This window comes from Puma concolor, unplaced genomic scaffold (assembly GCF_028749965.1).
Source record: "Puma concolor isolate L17-30 unplaced genomic scaffold, mPumCon1.1.hap2 unalloc_scaffold_14, whole genome shotgun sequence".
Lineage (NCBI taxonomy): Eukaryota > Metazoa > Chordata > Mammalia > Carnivora > Felidae > Puma > Puma concolor.
Window position 1 is genome coordinate 293,891 of NW_028240169.1, and position 14,904 is coordinate 308,794.

Consider the following 14,904-nt stretch of genomic DNA (forward strand, 5'->3'; position numbering starts at 1 on the left):
GAAACCACTCGGGAGTTGGGGATGCCTGGAGTCTTGTAGGGGACCTGAGGAAATGTTTGCTGTGAGGAACATATTACACATCAATGAGTACTAGGCCCCCAAGTGTTTACCTGAATTCATAAGGAATTCTGGTTTTATGTACACTACAAGACACAGAGTAATACATCCTATGGGAAAAAAGAGGCAGACATTCATGAAACAGAATTAATGCAAATGTGTTTTGACTTTGGTATACATTTCCAGGGATGTGTCATGAGCGATGGTATCAGCTCTCACACTGACTGGAGACAAAGAGAACCTGCTCATATGAATACAACTGAAGGACCTTGTGTTCAGAATACTTTTACCTAAGATACTGCTGGAAAGGATTCCAAACAGTTCATTTACCCATGAAGACGTGAAGGTGGTGAGTTATGACAATGACTTTGTCTAAAACCATCATAAATTGTACAAGGCACACAATATAAAGATTGGGGGAAGTCTTTTCATGTTTACAATGAACAGTCAGTCTTCACACATGAATAGTGTGACCAGAAAGAGGAAAGTAACAACAACACTGATCCCACAGAGAGGTAGTGTGTTAGGAGTCAACAAGCTTAGAGACTTTGCTATAGACTGCAGTGTATCTTCCTGTTGTTGTTATTTTGAACACAAGGGAAAAGCCATAGGGTGGTCGACTTCTAAGTTCCTTTGACTACTAAGCTGACCAGAAAAAAGATGACAGGCTGAAAAGAAAGCAGCCTGTAGACTCTTGGGTTAAGGCTGTGCATTTGGAGAATATAAACAGGCAGACATATCACACAACACAGAAAACAGGGATAAGGCCGCAGAGCATGCTGTTCCACAAATGAGGGTTTCCTGACAGACTTACAGCTGAAAGTGGCCCCAGCATTTACCTTGTCCGTCTCGGCATTGTTGGTAGACTGCTTGTAGTTGTGACTCATGGGAGTGACATCACCTTCGGCTAAAGGCTCTGAAATGGATAGAGGTTTACTCTGATTTTAGTAGACTGTGAAGATTTCACACAAAGACCACATTTTGTGACGTGTTAAACTCTTGCCCACACTCAGGACCAGGAGGAGAGGCAGAGAGTAACCCACAAGCCTCAGTTGACCCTAGTGATAAGGGGGAGATCCATCCCATCATATCTTAATGAAGAAACCATAGGGTCCTGGCTCATGTTCTTCATAATTAGTCAAATAACTTTCAACAGGGCAGCTCAAAGAGAAATCAGGAAATCGTCACCAAAACAGCCATTTCTCAATACACATGAGGGGTAAACTCAGCATCTCATTTCAGATAAAAATTAAAATGAGAGCGTCAGTTGGTGGATAACATCAAAAAACCCTCCACAGAAGAGCATGGGTGTGTTTCCTCTGACTCCAGGCAAATTGTTCAGTCTTTCAGCTTATCTATAAGCTGCCTTCCACATGGGAGCCAGTATTATGTAACTATTTCTGAATGGAACTGAACTTGACTGATATTATATTAAGGAGTAAAGGAAAACTATGGGTGTTTAGCAGTGAAGCCGCAGAGTTGCACTGATAACATCAGAGGACGAAGCTATTTGGAGCTTGGATTCAGGAATGTAGGTCTACAGTTCACAACAATAAAAAGAAAGGAACATTAAAAATAGTCAATAAATGACCTTCTCCTCAAATAAACTAAAGTCTTCACATTGAGTCCGGGTGGGAAGAAGGATGAGGCCCCTGTCCTGTCATCCTTTCCAAGCTCTTCACACAGGGAGATGCTAGAGGAGGTGGGGGGGTCACAGCCAGAGGAGGGGCATGAGCTCAACCAGTCACAGGGACAAGTGCCTCACTGCTTGTAGTACCAGAGGAGAACACCCTTCTGTCACCCCTTCAGACCACCTGCTGTCCTTAGTGTTTGCTGTTCTGTCCAGGACACACAATGAACACCCACAGGAAAAGGCTTTGCCGCAGAAATTAGGCTGCTGCACATCACCACATGCCTTTTACCTCTCCTCGCAGGGTTCTGCATCTCTGGACTTCCAGGCATTGGTCTCCACCTCCTGTATCCATCAAGCAGCCTCTTTCCTTCCATCACATCCAGTCTTGGATACAGAAAAAGAATGGACTTCTATCAGAGTTGCAACACCACGTCCTCTGACTAGACACTAAACAGCACCGCTGTCATCCCTCAAAACACCCATAAAAACTCATGTCACGCTCCCACACCTGTGTTTCAAGCAGGCGACCTCCCGGCTCTGCTCCGCCATTTTCCTCTCCCAGATCCGAGTCTTGATCTAGGGGAGAAAAACATATCCACCTTCAGTTGTGCCAGACTGGGAACGAAAGAGAGAGAGGAGGAAAAAGGAAAACACTTACCCAGTTGTTCCGAACATTACGCTCATAAACTGCGACCTGAAAAAGCAACAATGAAAAGTCTGTTTTTAGGAATTCCAAGGGCCACTACACTCAACCACATGAGGTGCTAAGGGTTCACTATGTCAGGAAGAACTCACGTTACCTGGTGTGTGAAGGTGCGTTCTGCCTTCTGCAGCTGTTCTCGTGTTTGTTCAATTTGCTGTCTGTGAGATACAATTGTTTTCGTCAAATAAGGCCTAATAGTAGGTAGGATTATAAATAATCTGCTCATGTTCCCGTCATCCTCATATCTTCCCCCAATACAATTTATCCTTTCACATGAAACACTTTTCACACAATTCTAAATGTACAGAACCAAAGCTATTGTTCCATCCTCTCCTTACTCAGTATTTCATGCCCGTAGGGTTCAGAGGTCATAGAATTCTTTTCCATTTGCAATCTTGCCCTAATTCATCATGTGACAAGTGACTTTCATCATAAAGCCAACATAAAGTTCTATTCTCCTTTCACTTGTGTACTCACCAGGTTTCCTAGGGTTGCAAAGGCCAGGACCATCAGATGGTACTACCTTGTTGATGGATAGGATTTCATCCTATGACACACTGCTTTCCTATAGATTATGACAACTGACACCACCCCTCAGGAACGTTGGCATGGATGAAGTTTCTACATGGGCAGGTCAATGCCGGAGACCCAGAAATGTTTAGTAGCTTAATTGTTTTGTTCTTTCTAATACTTATCTTTTCCTATCTGTTAATTCTCTACGGATATGTCCTCTGAATTTGTGTTTGTATTACTATATTCATGGAGTCTACCCATTGTACAAAGGTTAGAACTAAGAAACGAACAGGGGTTTCATGAGCCGCTGCTAATTAGTATCTGAACTCACTTGCACTTGTGTATGTCCCTTGTAGCTATTTTCAGATTTTCCTCTGCAGTTGCCATCTGATTCTTCATTGCCACTAGTTCACAGTTTGTCATATCCAGATTCCTAAGATGGGAAAGATATATACATAGTCCAGTAGCCAAGGTCCAGAAATTCTGCCTTTTTCCTTCTCAGCTCTCTTAAAGCCTAGACTCAAATATCCCTATCCCCTCCCCCAACGATGCACAGACTGACAACACAGTCAGAGAAATGAAGACCCCATTTAATGTTAAAGAAAATTCAACCTCCGTCTGCTGCCAAGTCGCCTACAATCAGAGCCGCCTTTCTAGTCCTCTGCTTCTACTCCTTCATCGTCAAGTCATCAAATAACATTGCACCTTGTGCCTTCCCAGAGTTGGTCTTTTGTTTGTGATGGAGAAGGCCTATTTCAGGTCAGTGTGAAAACCTGTGCCTGACCAACTGTACCCATTAGGATGAGGCAGGGGATCATCATTGCCTTACACCTCCATGGGGCAGTGCACTGAATCTCAGTCCAGAAGTTGTACCCTGACACAGACACTGAGTATGAAAGACAGCCTTCCAGGATAAGGCTTCACCAGCATTGCAAATCACTCCCATACACCACTAAGGTTCAGGAGTGCAACCCCTGCCCACTCTTTCAAAGATCCTGGTGGAGGGAAAGGCCAATCTTAGAGTGGCAATATATGCTGAAATATAACATGGTGTGAACTGTCCCACAGTCAGGCTCTTATCTTCAGGAAACAGATTTCAGATGGAAAACTATCACCTTCATGGAGTCAGTCTACTTTAACAAGACTCAGTTCATTGACAGTGAAGGCAGCAAAGGGAAATGCTTAGAAAGGCTGGTTTGCTGTGTTGCCCTCAGACTATTTTGTCCATGGTGTTGCTTTAAAGGGTTTCAACTTGGCACCGGATGTACTCAAGAATCACATGCAAAACTGAAAGACTGTTAGTAGTGGACACAAAAGCACTAGACAGAGAAAGGTACATGCATTTCCTTCTGGCCTCTCAGGTAGTCCTTCAGCAAATGTTTTCTGGGGTGGCTGTAATGTAGAGGCTCTGTTGTAAGGGGGCGAAGATAGAAAGGTGGTCAGGGTGCTCTACCTGCTCCCACAAAGAGCTTACAAATTAACAAAAACAACATGCCAGTGAGACAGAGCAGGCTCCACCCCGGGTGTGGAAAGGACTAACAGAAGCTGAGCCTCCAGGGAAGACAAGGAAGCATTTCCTTTTCAATGTGAATGAGGGGCTCTAAAGGCCCTCCTCCTGAGAACAAAAGGAAATACTGGACCAAAGAAGAAACATGCACCTGGTGCACCAAATTTCTAATGAACCCATGAAGACACACTTCATACGAGTCTCACTTGCAGACTGGATGAAGAGATGCAGTACTGATGCCATCCCAACCCACAGTCTAGAAAGAAACTCCCATGGTTTCTGCAGCAAGGTAAGTCAATGTTTCCCCTAAATATTTTTGACCCAAGTCCGGTGCTGAACAAAGATCACCTAGTTCCGGCTGATAAGACAATGGGATGGGATTGAAACCTATAGGCCAATGTAAATGGATCCAGAGGGGAGCCTGTTATCAGTGTGCTTAATGCCAGGATCTTCCCTCTTCTACCCCAAGTACATGACACAAGAATGTGTGACAAGCACTAAGGACAGAAAGGAAAATGCAGGTTATAGGAAGCAAGGTAGGAAGGGCAGGCACAATTCTCCTGAATGTATTCGGCAGAAATACTCTGGATCCAATTCTAGAAGAAATATATTTATCTATAGCGGCCACCACATTCATTCATACAACAGTACTCGGGACCATTATCACATGAACGTCTTACTTTGCTGTAGCCATTTTTCTTTCTTCATAGGATTTATCAAGGACGTCTCTGCTCTCCTTCAGCCTTTTGGCTGTTTCTGCCCTGATTGCTTTAATAGAACTCACATCATTACGAAGGTCTTCCACGGCCTTTATCCTTGCTGTAAAAAAAATGGTTATTTTGTGCATGTGCATATGACCTGAGACTTGGTTTTGGGGTGACAGGAAAAGGGCAACTAGTGTGAAGGCAAGAAGGCATTCTTTCCCTTCCCAATGCAAAGTCATTGCCACCATATGGGGATTTCTCCCCAACAGACAACATACCTTCCAGTGCACGTTTATTGGACCTCCAGGCTCTCAGTTCCTCCAATTGACCGTTTGCATCTTCTGACTTTAGGACAGATATGAGAAAATACATTCAAGAAATAAGGATCGCACAACAATGTGAGTGCAACAGGACTGTGAATGGCAACAAAGAAAGATCCTGGGGCATAAATACAACAAGGACAAGGCAAAGAACATGGAAAATAGTTCCAGTCAAAGGGCTCACAAATGGCTTTCTTAGGAGAATATTCCTCTATGCACACTGAACATTGTTGAGCATTAAGAGAAGAAGGCAGTATACAATTTGCTATTGCCCTTCATCTCTCAACTATCTTGGGGGATTTTCTCCATATCTTGGAGGGCAGGTCTGAATGATGTGGTAATGACCTAGTTGTGAAAATAAAAGATACTTCCTAGTCCTTGAAATAGCAAACTCCTCATGGTGGTCCTAGTGACATGGCAGCTGTGCAGATGGAGGTTTGTCTCCCAGAGGCCCACTCTCTACTATGGTAAACAGCAAGCGAATATGCTATGCTCACCTCACCCAATGAACAAAAAGCCTCCAAAGTCAAATGACAGTAAAAGCAGCCAACTCTTAGCACTTCCTGATTCTTAACATTCCTCTCTCTCTCTCTTTCTGATTGCAAGGTAACATGTGCACTTTGAAGGGTGTCATTTAAAATTTTATTGAAGTGCTCAACTTTTCTGATGTTCTCCTTCAACAGAACATGTTGAATGAGTCATAACAATTCCTTAATTTTACTTGTGTGTTTAGAACGCAATCCAGGCAAAGAAAGGATTCTTACTTTCAACTTCAGAGCTTCAGCAGAGTGAATGTTACTTTCTCTCTTAGCTTCTTGAAGATGTATCTTTAATTCATTGATGTATATACAAAACATATGAAAAAGGAATCAGAATTCAAAAATAGCATCGTGGTAGATAAGCCTATGTCTGATGTGTGACTCCTTTCACAAATAAAAAGGTAGTTTTTTATTACATTTGTGAAGCGTGTCTTGAATTGGAAGTATTCATAGAACACATGAAATAGGTCAGTAGGATGAACTACAAGAGGTAAAACTAATCAAAATGAAGTCACAAGAAATATTTGAAAGGGCAATGCTACCTTCTGTTCCCACGTGGATATTGCTTCAGCCAGCTCTGTGTTTTCTTTCTCCAACGTGTTGATCTTTGCAGTTTTTTGCTGTAAATTAACTAAAATGAGATAAAACAATTTTTAAGGTTGTTACCAAACCAGTGACATCGAATAATCCCACTGTATTAGCAGCACAGACACATGATCTGACACATGGGTGTAACTAACTTTTTAGCTTTCTCATTGTGCCTGAAGAAAGCAAGTTTCAGCAGCATTTTAAACCCAAGAAACCTCATTTCACTGACATTCCTATACGTGTAAGCTCTAGAACACCGACTCCTCTAACAGACACAAAGTGCAAACTCCTCTCACATTGGCCCAATGTGAGAGCTCTCCTGCCCTGAGGTCACCCTTCTCATCACCACCACCGCTGCATTTACAGTGATGAACACCAACCAGTCTTTGAGGGCTTGTTAAGTGTCAGGTAGCCACCTTGCCTCTCAACAGACAGCACCACAGAATCACCACAGTCCATGGGGTCCGTGCAGAATAGATTGCCCCCCATTTGCATCAAGTTCACTTTTCCCCTGGCATGAGTGGCTCCCTCCACTTCAGACTCAAAACCTTGGTTTAACCCTCTCCTGTGACACACACCCTGCCTGGCAATACCTGGCTTCTTCTCTAAGCTTAGGCTTCTTGACAGACTCAAAGAGGGTTTTCTCATCTTCACATCTCACCAAAAGCCAGGTCATGGCAAAGTACTCACTCCACACCTCAGGCTCATATCATCACTTCTGTCCTAATCATTTCTATGCAAAATTACACTCATTCTGTTCTCCTTCCTCCTGTGGTGTTTTCCTCCCCTGGTCTCTTGTCTTAAGAGAGGCCAATCCCTCCACATTGTCACTTAGCCTCTAACAGGAAAGAGAAAGATTTTCAAGAGTTAACAAATCAAGTAGACATCAGAAGTCACCATATTTATCCTCAGTTAAAAAATGAAAACCCACACCAAACACGAGTAATGAAAAAACATTACAAAGACTACTCAAACCTAAAATCTTACCTGGATATACTGGAGGCTCTGTCTGAGAGAGGAAGAAACAAAATTAAGTTTGAGGTCAAAACATAGTAATAGTAAAAACTTATTCTTCCTGATAAAATACTGAAAGGTCATCCAATGAAATCACAATGATCATTTTGTTCAGCATAATGAATTCATAACGTTAATATAATAAAAAATTAGAATTTCATATTTAGTTCATGATTCTTTATAAACCATTTCTGATAAAAGCATAACAATTCAGAGCTTATTTTGACCAAAAGATAGATTTACATTATATTAAATAAATATCAAAATATTCAATTCTGTCAGTGCATAATGCGGACAGTTTTAAAAATACGTAAATAAAATATTTGTCTGATTTTTTTTCTCTTGTAGTCAAACCCAACATCCACACTGAAGTCCAGAACCCAGGATCATTTGAAATGCCAAAAAAAGAAAAAAAGAAAGAGAGAGAGAGAGAGAAAGGGAGAGAGGAAGAAAGAGACAGAGAGAGAGAGAGAGAGATGGAGGGGGACGGTAGGGGGGCGAGAAGGAAAGGGAAGGGATGGGAAGGAGGAAGGAAGCGGCAAGGAAAGAAAAGGAAAACCTTTGTATGAAGACACGCTTCTTTCATTCTCTAGAAAGCTTTCTGAAATGTTACACAGGGTTGGCTGCTTTCCGAATCAATAAACAATTACAACATGTCAGGTGCTATGATTTTCCTAGATCACTAAAAACAGAGGGTCTTCCAAAAACACATCATCAGATGAGAAAGAGAGTGGAACATGGCTAGGGCAAAAGCACAGGCACCAAAAGAAAGGATGGCTAACATTTCAAAAACAAAGCAAAAAGGGCTCCCGTTGAGAAGGTCTAAGAAAAGCAAGAGGAACTGAATTCCTGTAAAGGCACTGGTCTAAGGCAAGGGTTAACAGTTTCCATACTGGAGACTTCTGGGAAAGTGAACCAAAGAGAGAACAGGTATTAGGGAGTAATGGTTGTCTGGGCAAAAGTAGAAATAGCCATTTAAAGCCTGACTGCACTAGGGTTTCTATTTTCTAGGAGCACTAAAAGCACGTCAACCATGGAAAAAGACATCCTGTGATTGTCTTGTGTCCACTGAAAAGTAACAACCATAAGATAATGACTGTGGGACTGAAGGATGCTTCCCCACTCCCAGCCCCTCACCCTTTGGAAAAGTGCCTTTATAAGCCTGGCACACTACCCTTTTGGGGAGCGATATTCCTCTTTCTCGGTGGCTCCGCTGTATACAACCTATCTCTAATAAACGCCACCTGCTTTGTTTCCCTTTCGATCAGTGTTCATTACTAAGACACTGAGACTGGAGAACCTGGTCTGGGTGGCCCAGTAACACCCAGACCCAAGTCGTCCCCTGATGAATTATAGCTCAATAAAATCTAGGCAAGACTCTACTTTAACAAAAGGTAAAGACACATTTTCTTGATCGGTAGGACGTATATCCCTATTTGAAAGTTTTGAATGATGATGTGATGCTGAAGCGAGCCCCAACATCTTGCCAGGATATTGGAATATCATCATGGTATCAAAAAGTGAGTCATAAAAATGTTGTTATAGGAAAGTGTATCCTAAGCAGGGGAAATGGAAAGAGAGATGGCCTTCCAAGTACTTAATATGCATATTTTCTTTTTGAAGGGAAAGATTTCTAAATTGGCAGGAAAAGAGGAAACACAGCCACTTATAAATAAACTCATGCTCTTCTGTTCTTGCTTAGAAGGCCTGCCCTCCAGAGAAACTATTTCTCCAAAGCCTAATGGGGTTTTTCTGAAGACAAGCAATACAGATGAAGGGAAATACTCAACTACAGTGCTCTTCCTCCTTCCTGTCTCATAGGGGAGTAAACTCAGCCTAAAACCTAGGGAAAGACAAAACTTGACACTAAAAGCCTTCACCTCAGTTTTTTTAAACACGGACGTGACCCCAAGCTTCCCCAAAAACTTAACAAGGTACCCTGAAAGGAAAAACCACATCTTTTGAACACAGAGTGCAAGCATTAGAATCACACTTCCTATGGCAGAGATGGTGGGATAATCAGGCTGGGAATGTAAAACCGCTCTGATTAATAGGATAATGACTCTAATGGAAGAAGTAGTCAGTATGCAAGAAGAGGTGGTGAATGTGAGCACAGAAACGATAACTCTAGGATCCAAAAGGACTTCTAGAAATCCAAAACATCATAACAGAAATAAGGAATGCCTTTGTTGGATTTATTAACACACACAACACACCTGAGGAAAGACTCAACAAGCAGAAGGAAATGTCAAGTAGAAACACCCAAAACAGAAACGCACACAAAGAAATTAAAAATACAACAGAGAAAATCCAAGACCAGTGTGACAATGACAAAAGGTGTAACATACACAAAATGGGAATACCTACTTATACGTTTGAAGTGCAAATGACTGAGAATTTTCCAAAATTAATGATAGTCATAAACCACAGATTCAGGAAACTCAAAGAATTTCAAGCAGGATAAATACCCCCCTCCAAAAAAACCAAACCAAACCAAAAACAAAACAAAACAAAACAAAAAACACAAGAAACACAAGACTATCCCTAGACATATACTATTCAATCAAGAGAAAATTGAAAACAAAGAATTTTGGAAGAAGCTAAGGGGTAGTGTTGGGGGCTGGAGTTGCAGGGAGATGGAAGAAATAACACCTTACCCAAGAGGAACCAGGACAAAAAATACTCAGAATTCAGAAACCATGCAATCAAGAAGACTGAAATGTTTATACTGTTAAAAGAAAAGAACCCATCCACCTAGAATTCTGTGAACAATTAAATTGTCCTTCAAAACATGTACAAAGTAAGGGAAATTATTGGAGATACTGAGGTCAATAATAAAGGCTGAATTCTCCAAGAAAACATAATCCTTAATGTACATGCATTAACAACAGAGTGCCAAAATACATGAGGCAAAAACTGATACAACTGATAGGAGAAGTAGACATATACATTATTACAGCTGCAAGATTTCAACACCCTCTATCAGTCATTGACAGATTGAGCATAAAGATATTCAAATATAAGAACACAGTTGGACTGAACTGCATCACCAATCACCTAGATCCATGACCATCTGTAGAACACTTTCTACAATAGAAAAATACACATTCTTCTCAAGCTCATCTAGAACATTCACTGACACAGACCATATTCAGGGTCATAAAATACACCTTAACTTGAAGTCAACAAAATCATAGAAAATACGTTCTCAGAACACATATGTAAGCTAGACATCAATAATAGAAAGACAACGGAAAAACTACAAAATATATGAGAGATATTCTCATAGAAGATAGAGAATAGAGATAGACTAGAGAAATTCTAAAAGAAGAGGGTCAAAGAGACATTTCACAGAATTTTAAAAATATGTCCATCTAAATGATAATGAATGTTGGAATTACTACAATTTGTGGGATGCAATGAATGCCGTGCTTAAAGGGAAATTTGAAGTACTGAGTGCATACAAATGGTCTAGTAAAAAATTTGTGCTTACCAAAAAACTTCTGCTTACTTATGCTTAAAAGCCTATCTGTAAGGTATTTGAGTATACTCACAGCAAGGACAACTCTCCAGAGGTAAATAAGACATGCACAAATTGCAACGGTGGCAGTAATAACGGCAAGCTTCCGCAGAGTTCCGAAGACACGAGAGCCAAGAGGGAAATGGTCAGCCAAAATATGGACAGGCTGAAATAATATTTGAGATAATGAGGAATAGCAAAGACATTTATAATATCTGTCACCAAGAATCATTTTTATAAACCTTCAACCAGCCTCCAGGAGGTTATAAGCACACCTCTCAAAGGCCTCCTCCTGAAGGAGAGGGAGGACAGAAGGCTTACAAAGGAGCTGGGGCAAACCTGTAGGAGTGATGATTGTGTTTACGATCTTACTGTGGTGATGGCTTCATTGTTCCTTACCCTTTTAGTAGACAGAAGTAAATGACTTCTGTTGTACATATTCACGAAGTACCTAGATAAAATCCCTTGGAACATTTCCAAACATACACCAAAATTTACGGAAGGAGGGGGGAAAGTAACAATAAAAATGTACTAGAGATTCAAATGAGGCTGTTATAGAGACAGATGTTTACAGATATGGATATAACTGAGAGATGTGCAGCTGCTCTTATAATAATATGGGATTATTCCAGCAAAAATAAATTCTACATTATTGTTTAGTTTCTAAAAACACTGAGGTTTTCTTTTTTCTAATGTTGATTTATTTTTGAAAGTAGAGACAGCGGGGGAGGAACGAGAGAGAGGGAGACAGAGAATCCAAAGCAGGCTCCACGCTGTTAGCACACAGCCTGATGCTGGGCTCAAACTCACAAACCTGAGCCAAAATCAAGAGTCAGATGCTTAACTGACTGAACCACCCAGGCTCCCCATAAGGTTTTATGTTCAAGGTTTACTTTGAATCTGAATCACAGCCCAAATTGTCAGACTTCTGAATTAAATAAAGATTTGCATAATCAGGTGATCTTGTCTATTTTGATGAAATCTATGAGGTTTTAAGTTACTTGAACACACATCTCCAAATAGCCAATACAATAAATTCAAGTTCCTATTTCATAGTGTTGCACCTAAACCAATCAATAACAACTATGGAAATTACTTTCTAAATAACACAAAAGTCCTGGGTATGGTCACCAAAACAACAGAACACATATCATTTTACTAAAACTAGACTTACCAGTCCTTTAGGAGAAAATACACTCACAATGCAATTCATACTAACTCACATACCAAACTTTAATTTTGTGCCAATAAACCTCTCTAGAAAGTAGCCTCCAAAAGGTGTACCATTTGTATCTTCAGCTCTCAGAACTGAGGTCACTAAATTGCGTCCCGGTGGGAAATGTACACTGTCTTTGAGTGGCCAGTGTCTGCAAGAGACCAGGGGCTGTCAGCACAGTGATCATGGGGATCAAAAGACAGAGGCCATCTTGACATGAATGGTAAACATCCTAAGTCCTGGGCACTCTTGATACCTCTGCCAGCTATCTGTATGCTGATTTGATTAGTTACCGTTAACTAGATTCGATCCAAGGGAGCCAGTAACACTTGGTTCCCACAGACAATGGTCATGACCAGGTGGAGGTAGGAAATGCAAGACAAGTTAGTTTGTGCAAGAATTCAGAAATGAGGGAGGGAGAGAGAGCTGAACTGATCGATGAGATGCAGCCTAGGTAGAAGGGGGAAATTGCAATAAACAGAACCAAGAAATTTCCTCCTTCGTAGACTCAAAAGAGACAGAATAGATTCTGTTGTGCCTGGAGGTATTCATGTGAGAGGATTCTGCCTCAATTTAGGTTGTTCCTGACTTGGGACCTTGCAGATCCCTCTCTAAGAATCTGGTGCATGCCAACATCAAGAAATCTACTTTTCTCTATGGGTGTCCCCTGTGTCTCTGTCTCAGGCTCTTGGGAGTACAGGTTTTGCTTTTTAATGATAGAATGAAACATTCACACTGGCAACCAGGGATTTCTTTATAGTTGGACAATCCTAAGGACATTCAAGACCCTTTTTGCTTTGGGTAAATCAACACTCTGCACATAGTTGGCTAAAGAAAGGACAAGAATGCATTCACTTCCTGATCACATCACTCCTAGTGATTTTCTTATTATAAATGTCCAAGCAGGCTGAGGCCACTTCATGTACGCTGAGCTTGTCAGCTACCTGGTTGGACACAGAGTCCTTGGGGGCAGCCTCTAAGACCAGAGGGAGAGGGCTGATGCACAAGTTCCCCAAAGCGAACAAACCAGGAAGCACAGAGCACCAACGACATTTCACTTTCCAACACCAACACTTCGGACACCACGGTTCCCAGGGCTACCAAACTTCACAAATGTGAACAACGTGCTGATAGGAAAACTAACTACGTATAAGAGGGACTCTAAACTTACAAAGCTTGAAGAAGAATCTTGACAGGCCTTCCAGGAGCCATCTAATAGTATAAAATACTATTAATACTATTAAATGGCTCTTATTCAGTAGAGTTTCTGACATTTTTAAAAATGATTTTAAGGAAGTATAATTCAAACATCATACGAGCCCCTTATTTAAGACAAAGATCTCAGTGGCTTTTAGTATCTTCCCATGTCCTTCTTTCTGGACATTATGAAGCTCAGGTTTCCATCCTGTCAACACTACTCTTTTTGGACCAAGTGGCCCAGACAGGATCCACAACTTCATGTGGACAGGTGTGGCCAGAACCCCTACATGCTGGTGGAGAAACCTTGCCCTGACTTAATGGGTTTTCCAAAAGAACTGAGTTCTCATCAAGGACTCCATGAAAAAGCTGTTTTTTTAACCACAGTCTGAAAAAGATCAATAAATACAAAAGGAAGAAGTCACTGATGTCGGATGTGTACTCACATTTGTGTTGGGGTAACCGGGATACCCGAGTAAGAGCATCCAGAAAAATAGCTTCCGAACCGTCATATTCTGGTCCTTTCAGGGGGCGCCTGGGCACCAGAGAGGAGGTGCAGATGGGGGTGAGGAGGTGGTGGGGGTGGGAGGGGAAGGGACGGGGTGGGAAAGGGGGTGAGGTGGGGGGGTGGGGTTTAAATAGGGATGGGATTGGGGAGGGGGTGTGGCAGGAGAAGAAGGGGGTCAGGGAGAGTACCCGGATCAGGTCAAGTACAAGAAGGGAGGGAGGAGGGTTCAGAGAAGTTAGTAGCTCAGCAGGTCAGTAAATCACTAGATGAGTAGGCCACAAGTAGCCAGTTAAGTAGACTGTCAGTAGCAGGTGGAGCAGACGAAGATCTCTCTTCATCCAAGTCTTCACCTGTTTGAGCATTGCCATAGCAATTCAGACGGTTTATGCTCTCTCTCCACCAATCAGCTGCCTTCGACCCTGATAGCTCACAAAGGACACCCCGCGTGACCATGGCTTTTCAAATGCCCCTTCCATTATGTACATATCTGGGCGCATGTGTGTCCCTATGGGAGTGTCTATGTATGTCTGGGTTTTGTACGTGTATATATTAGTTGTGTGTGTGAATTTGCTGCCCCTTGGGTCTTACCGTGTGTGGTGTCTGTGTGTGTGTGTGTGTGTGTGGGTGTGGGTGTGGGTGTGGGTGTGTGTGTTCTCCTGGGGGTGTCACTGGCCGTGTCTGCAGTGTGGGTCTGTGTGTGAATCTGTCCATAAGCCCCATACCTGTGTTCCCAGGTGAGGCTGGGTGTGATCCTGTGCTTGTGGTGTCTGTTTATTTCTTAGTGAGTATGGGTGTCTGTGAACCTCAGAAATGAGCTGCCACAAAGGGGACTCCCCAGGGGCGCCTGGGTGGCGCAGTCGGTTAAGCGTCCGACTTCAGCCAGGT

General features: G+C 42.1%; 3 protein-coding genes and 1 long non-coding RNA gene across 33 annotated transcripts in view; 2 read left to right on the forward strand and 2 right to left on the reverse strand.

Annotated features, from left to right (window-relative positions):
• LOC147571616 (uncharacterized) overlaps positions 1–14,904 on the forward strand; it is a 624,145-nt gene that overhangs the window by 284,595 nt on the left and 324,646 nt on the right. The gene's annotated exons all lie outside the window — the stretch shown is intronic.
• Positions 1–14,904, reverse strand: part of LOC147571620 (uncharacterized) — a 382,686-nt gene that overhangs the window by 5,294 nt on the left and 362,488 nt on the right. The gene's annotated exons all lie outside the window — the stretch shown is intronic.
• LOC147571621 (transport and Golgi organization protein 1 homolog) lies at positions 2,165–14,100 on the reverse strand. 3 transcript variants are annotated; one of them, XM_086696177.1, is made up of 10 exons: positions 13,958–14,100; positions 7,552–7,573; positions 6,519–6,607; positions 6,202–6,264; positions 5,396–5,462; positions 5,094–5,232; positions 3,238–3,339; positions 2,491–2,551; positions 2,349–2,384; positions 2,165–2,266 (listed from the first exon to the last, which is right to left on the reverse strand). In XM_086696177.1, exons 1-10 carry the CDS (start codon positions 14,021–14,023, stop codon positions 2,180–2,182), a joined length of 732 nt encoding a protein of 243 aa, XP_086552303.1. In that variant the 5' UTR covers positions 14,024–14,100; the 3' UTR covers positions 2,165–2,179. The 3 variants fall into 3 exon arrangements, with proteins under 3 accessions (XP_086552303.1, XP_086552301.1, XP_086552302.1); XM_086696175.1 differs by lacking the exon at positions 13,958–14,100 and adding an exon at positions 11,133–11,345; XM_086696176.1 differs by lacking the exons at positions 6,202–6,264; positions 13,958–14,100 and adding an exon at positions 11,133–11,345.
• Positions 3,333–6,393, forward strand: LOC147571622 (uncharacterized). The gene is made up of 2 exons (XR_015247241.1): positions 3,333–4,702; positions 5,469–6,393. It is a non-coding gene; the product is annotated as an uncharacterized LOC147571622 (long non-coding RNA).

Bases quoted from the DNA above. Each gene is read 5' to 3' on its own strand.
- LOC147571621 (XM_086696175.1), bottom strand. From the start codon at position 11,330: ATGATTCTTGGTGACAGATATTATAAATGTCTTTGCTATTCCTCATTA. The intron at 7,574-11,132 runs GTGAGTATACTC...TTCCTCTCTCAG, and splicing joins TCTGGAGAGTTGTCCTTGCT to ACAGAGCCTCCAGTATATCC. The intron at 6,608-7,551 runs GTAAGATTTTAG...ATCTCATTTTAG, and splicing joins AGAGCCTCCAGTATATCCAG to TTAATTTACAGCAAAAAACT.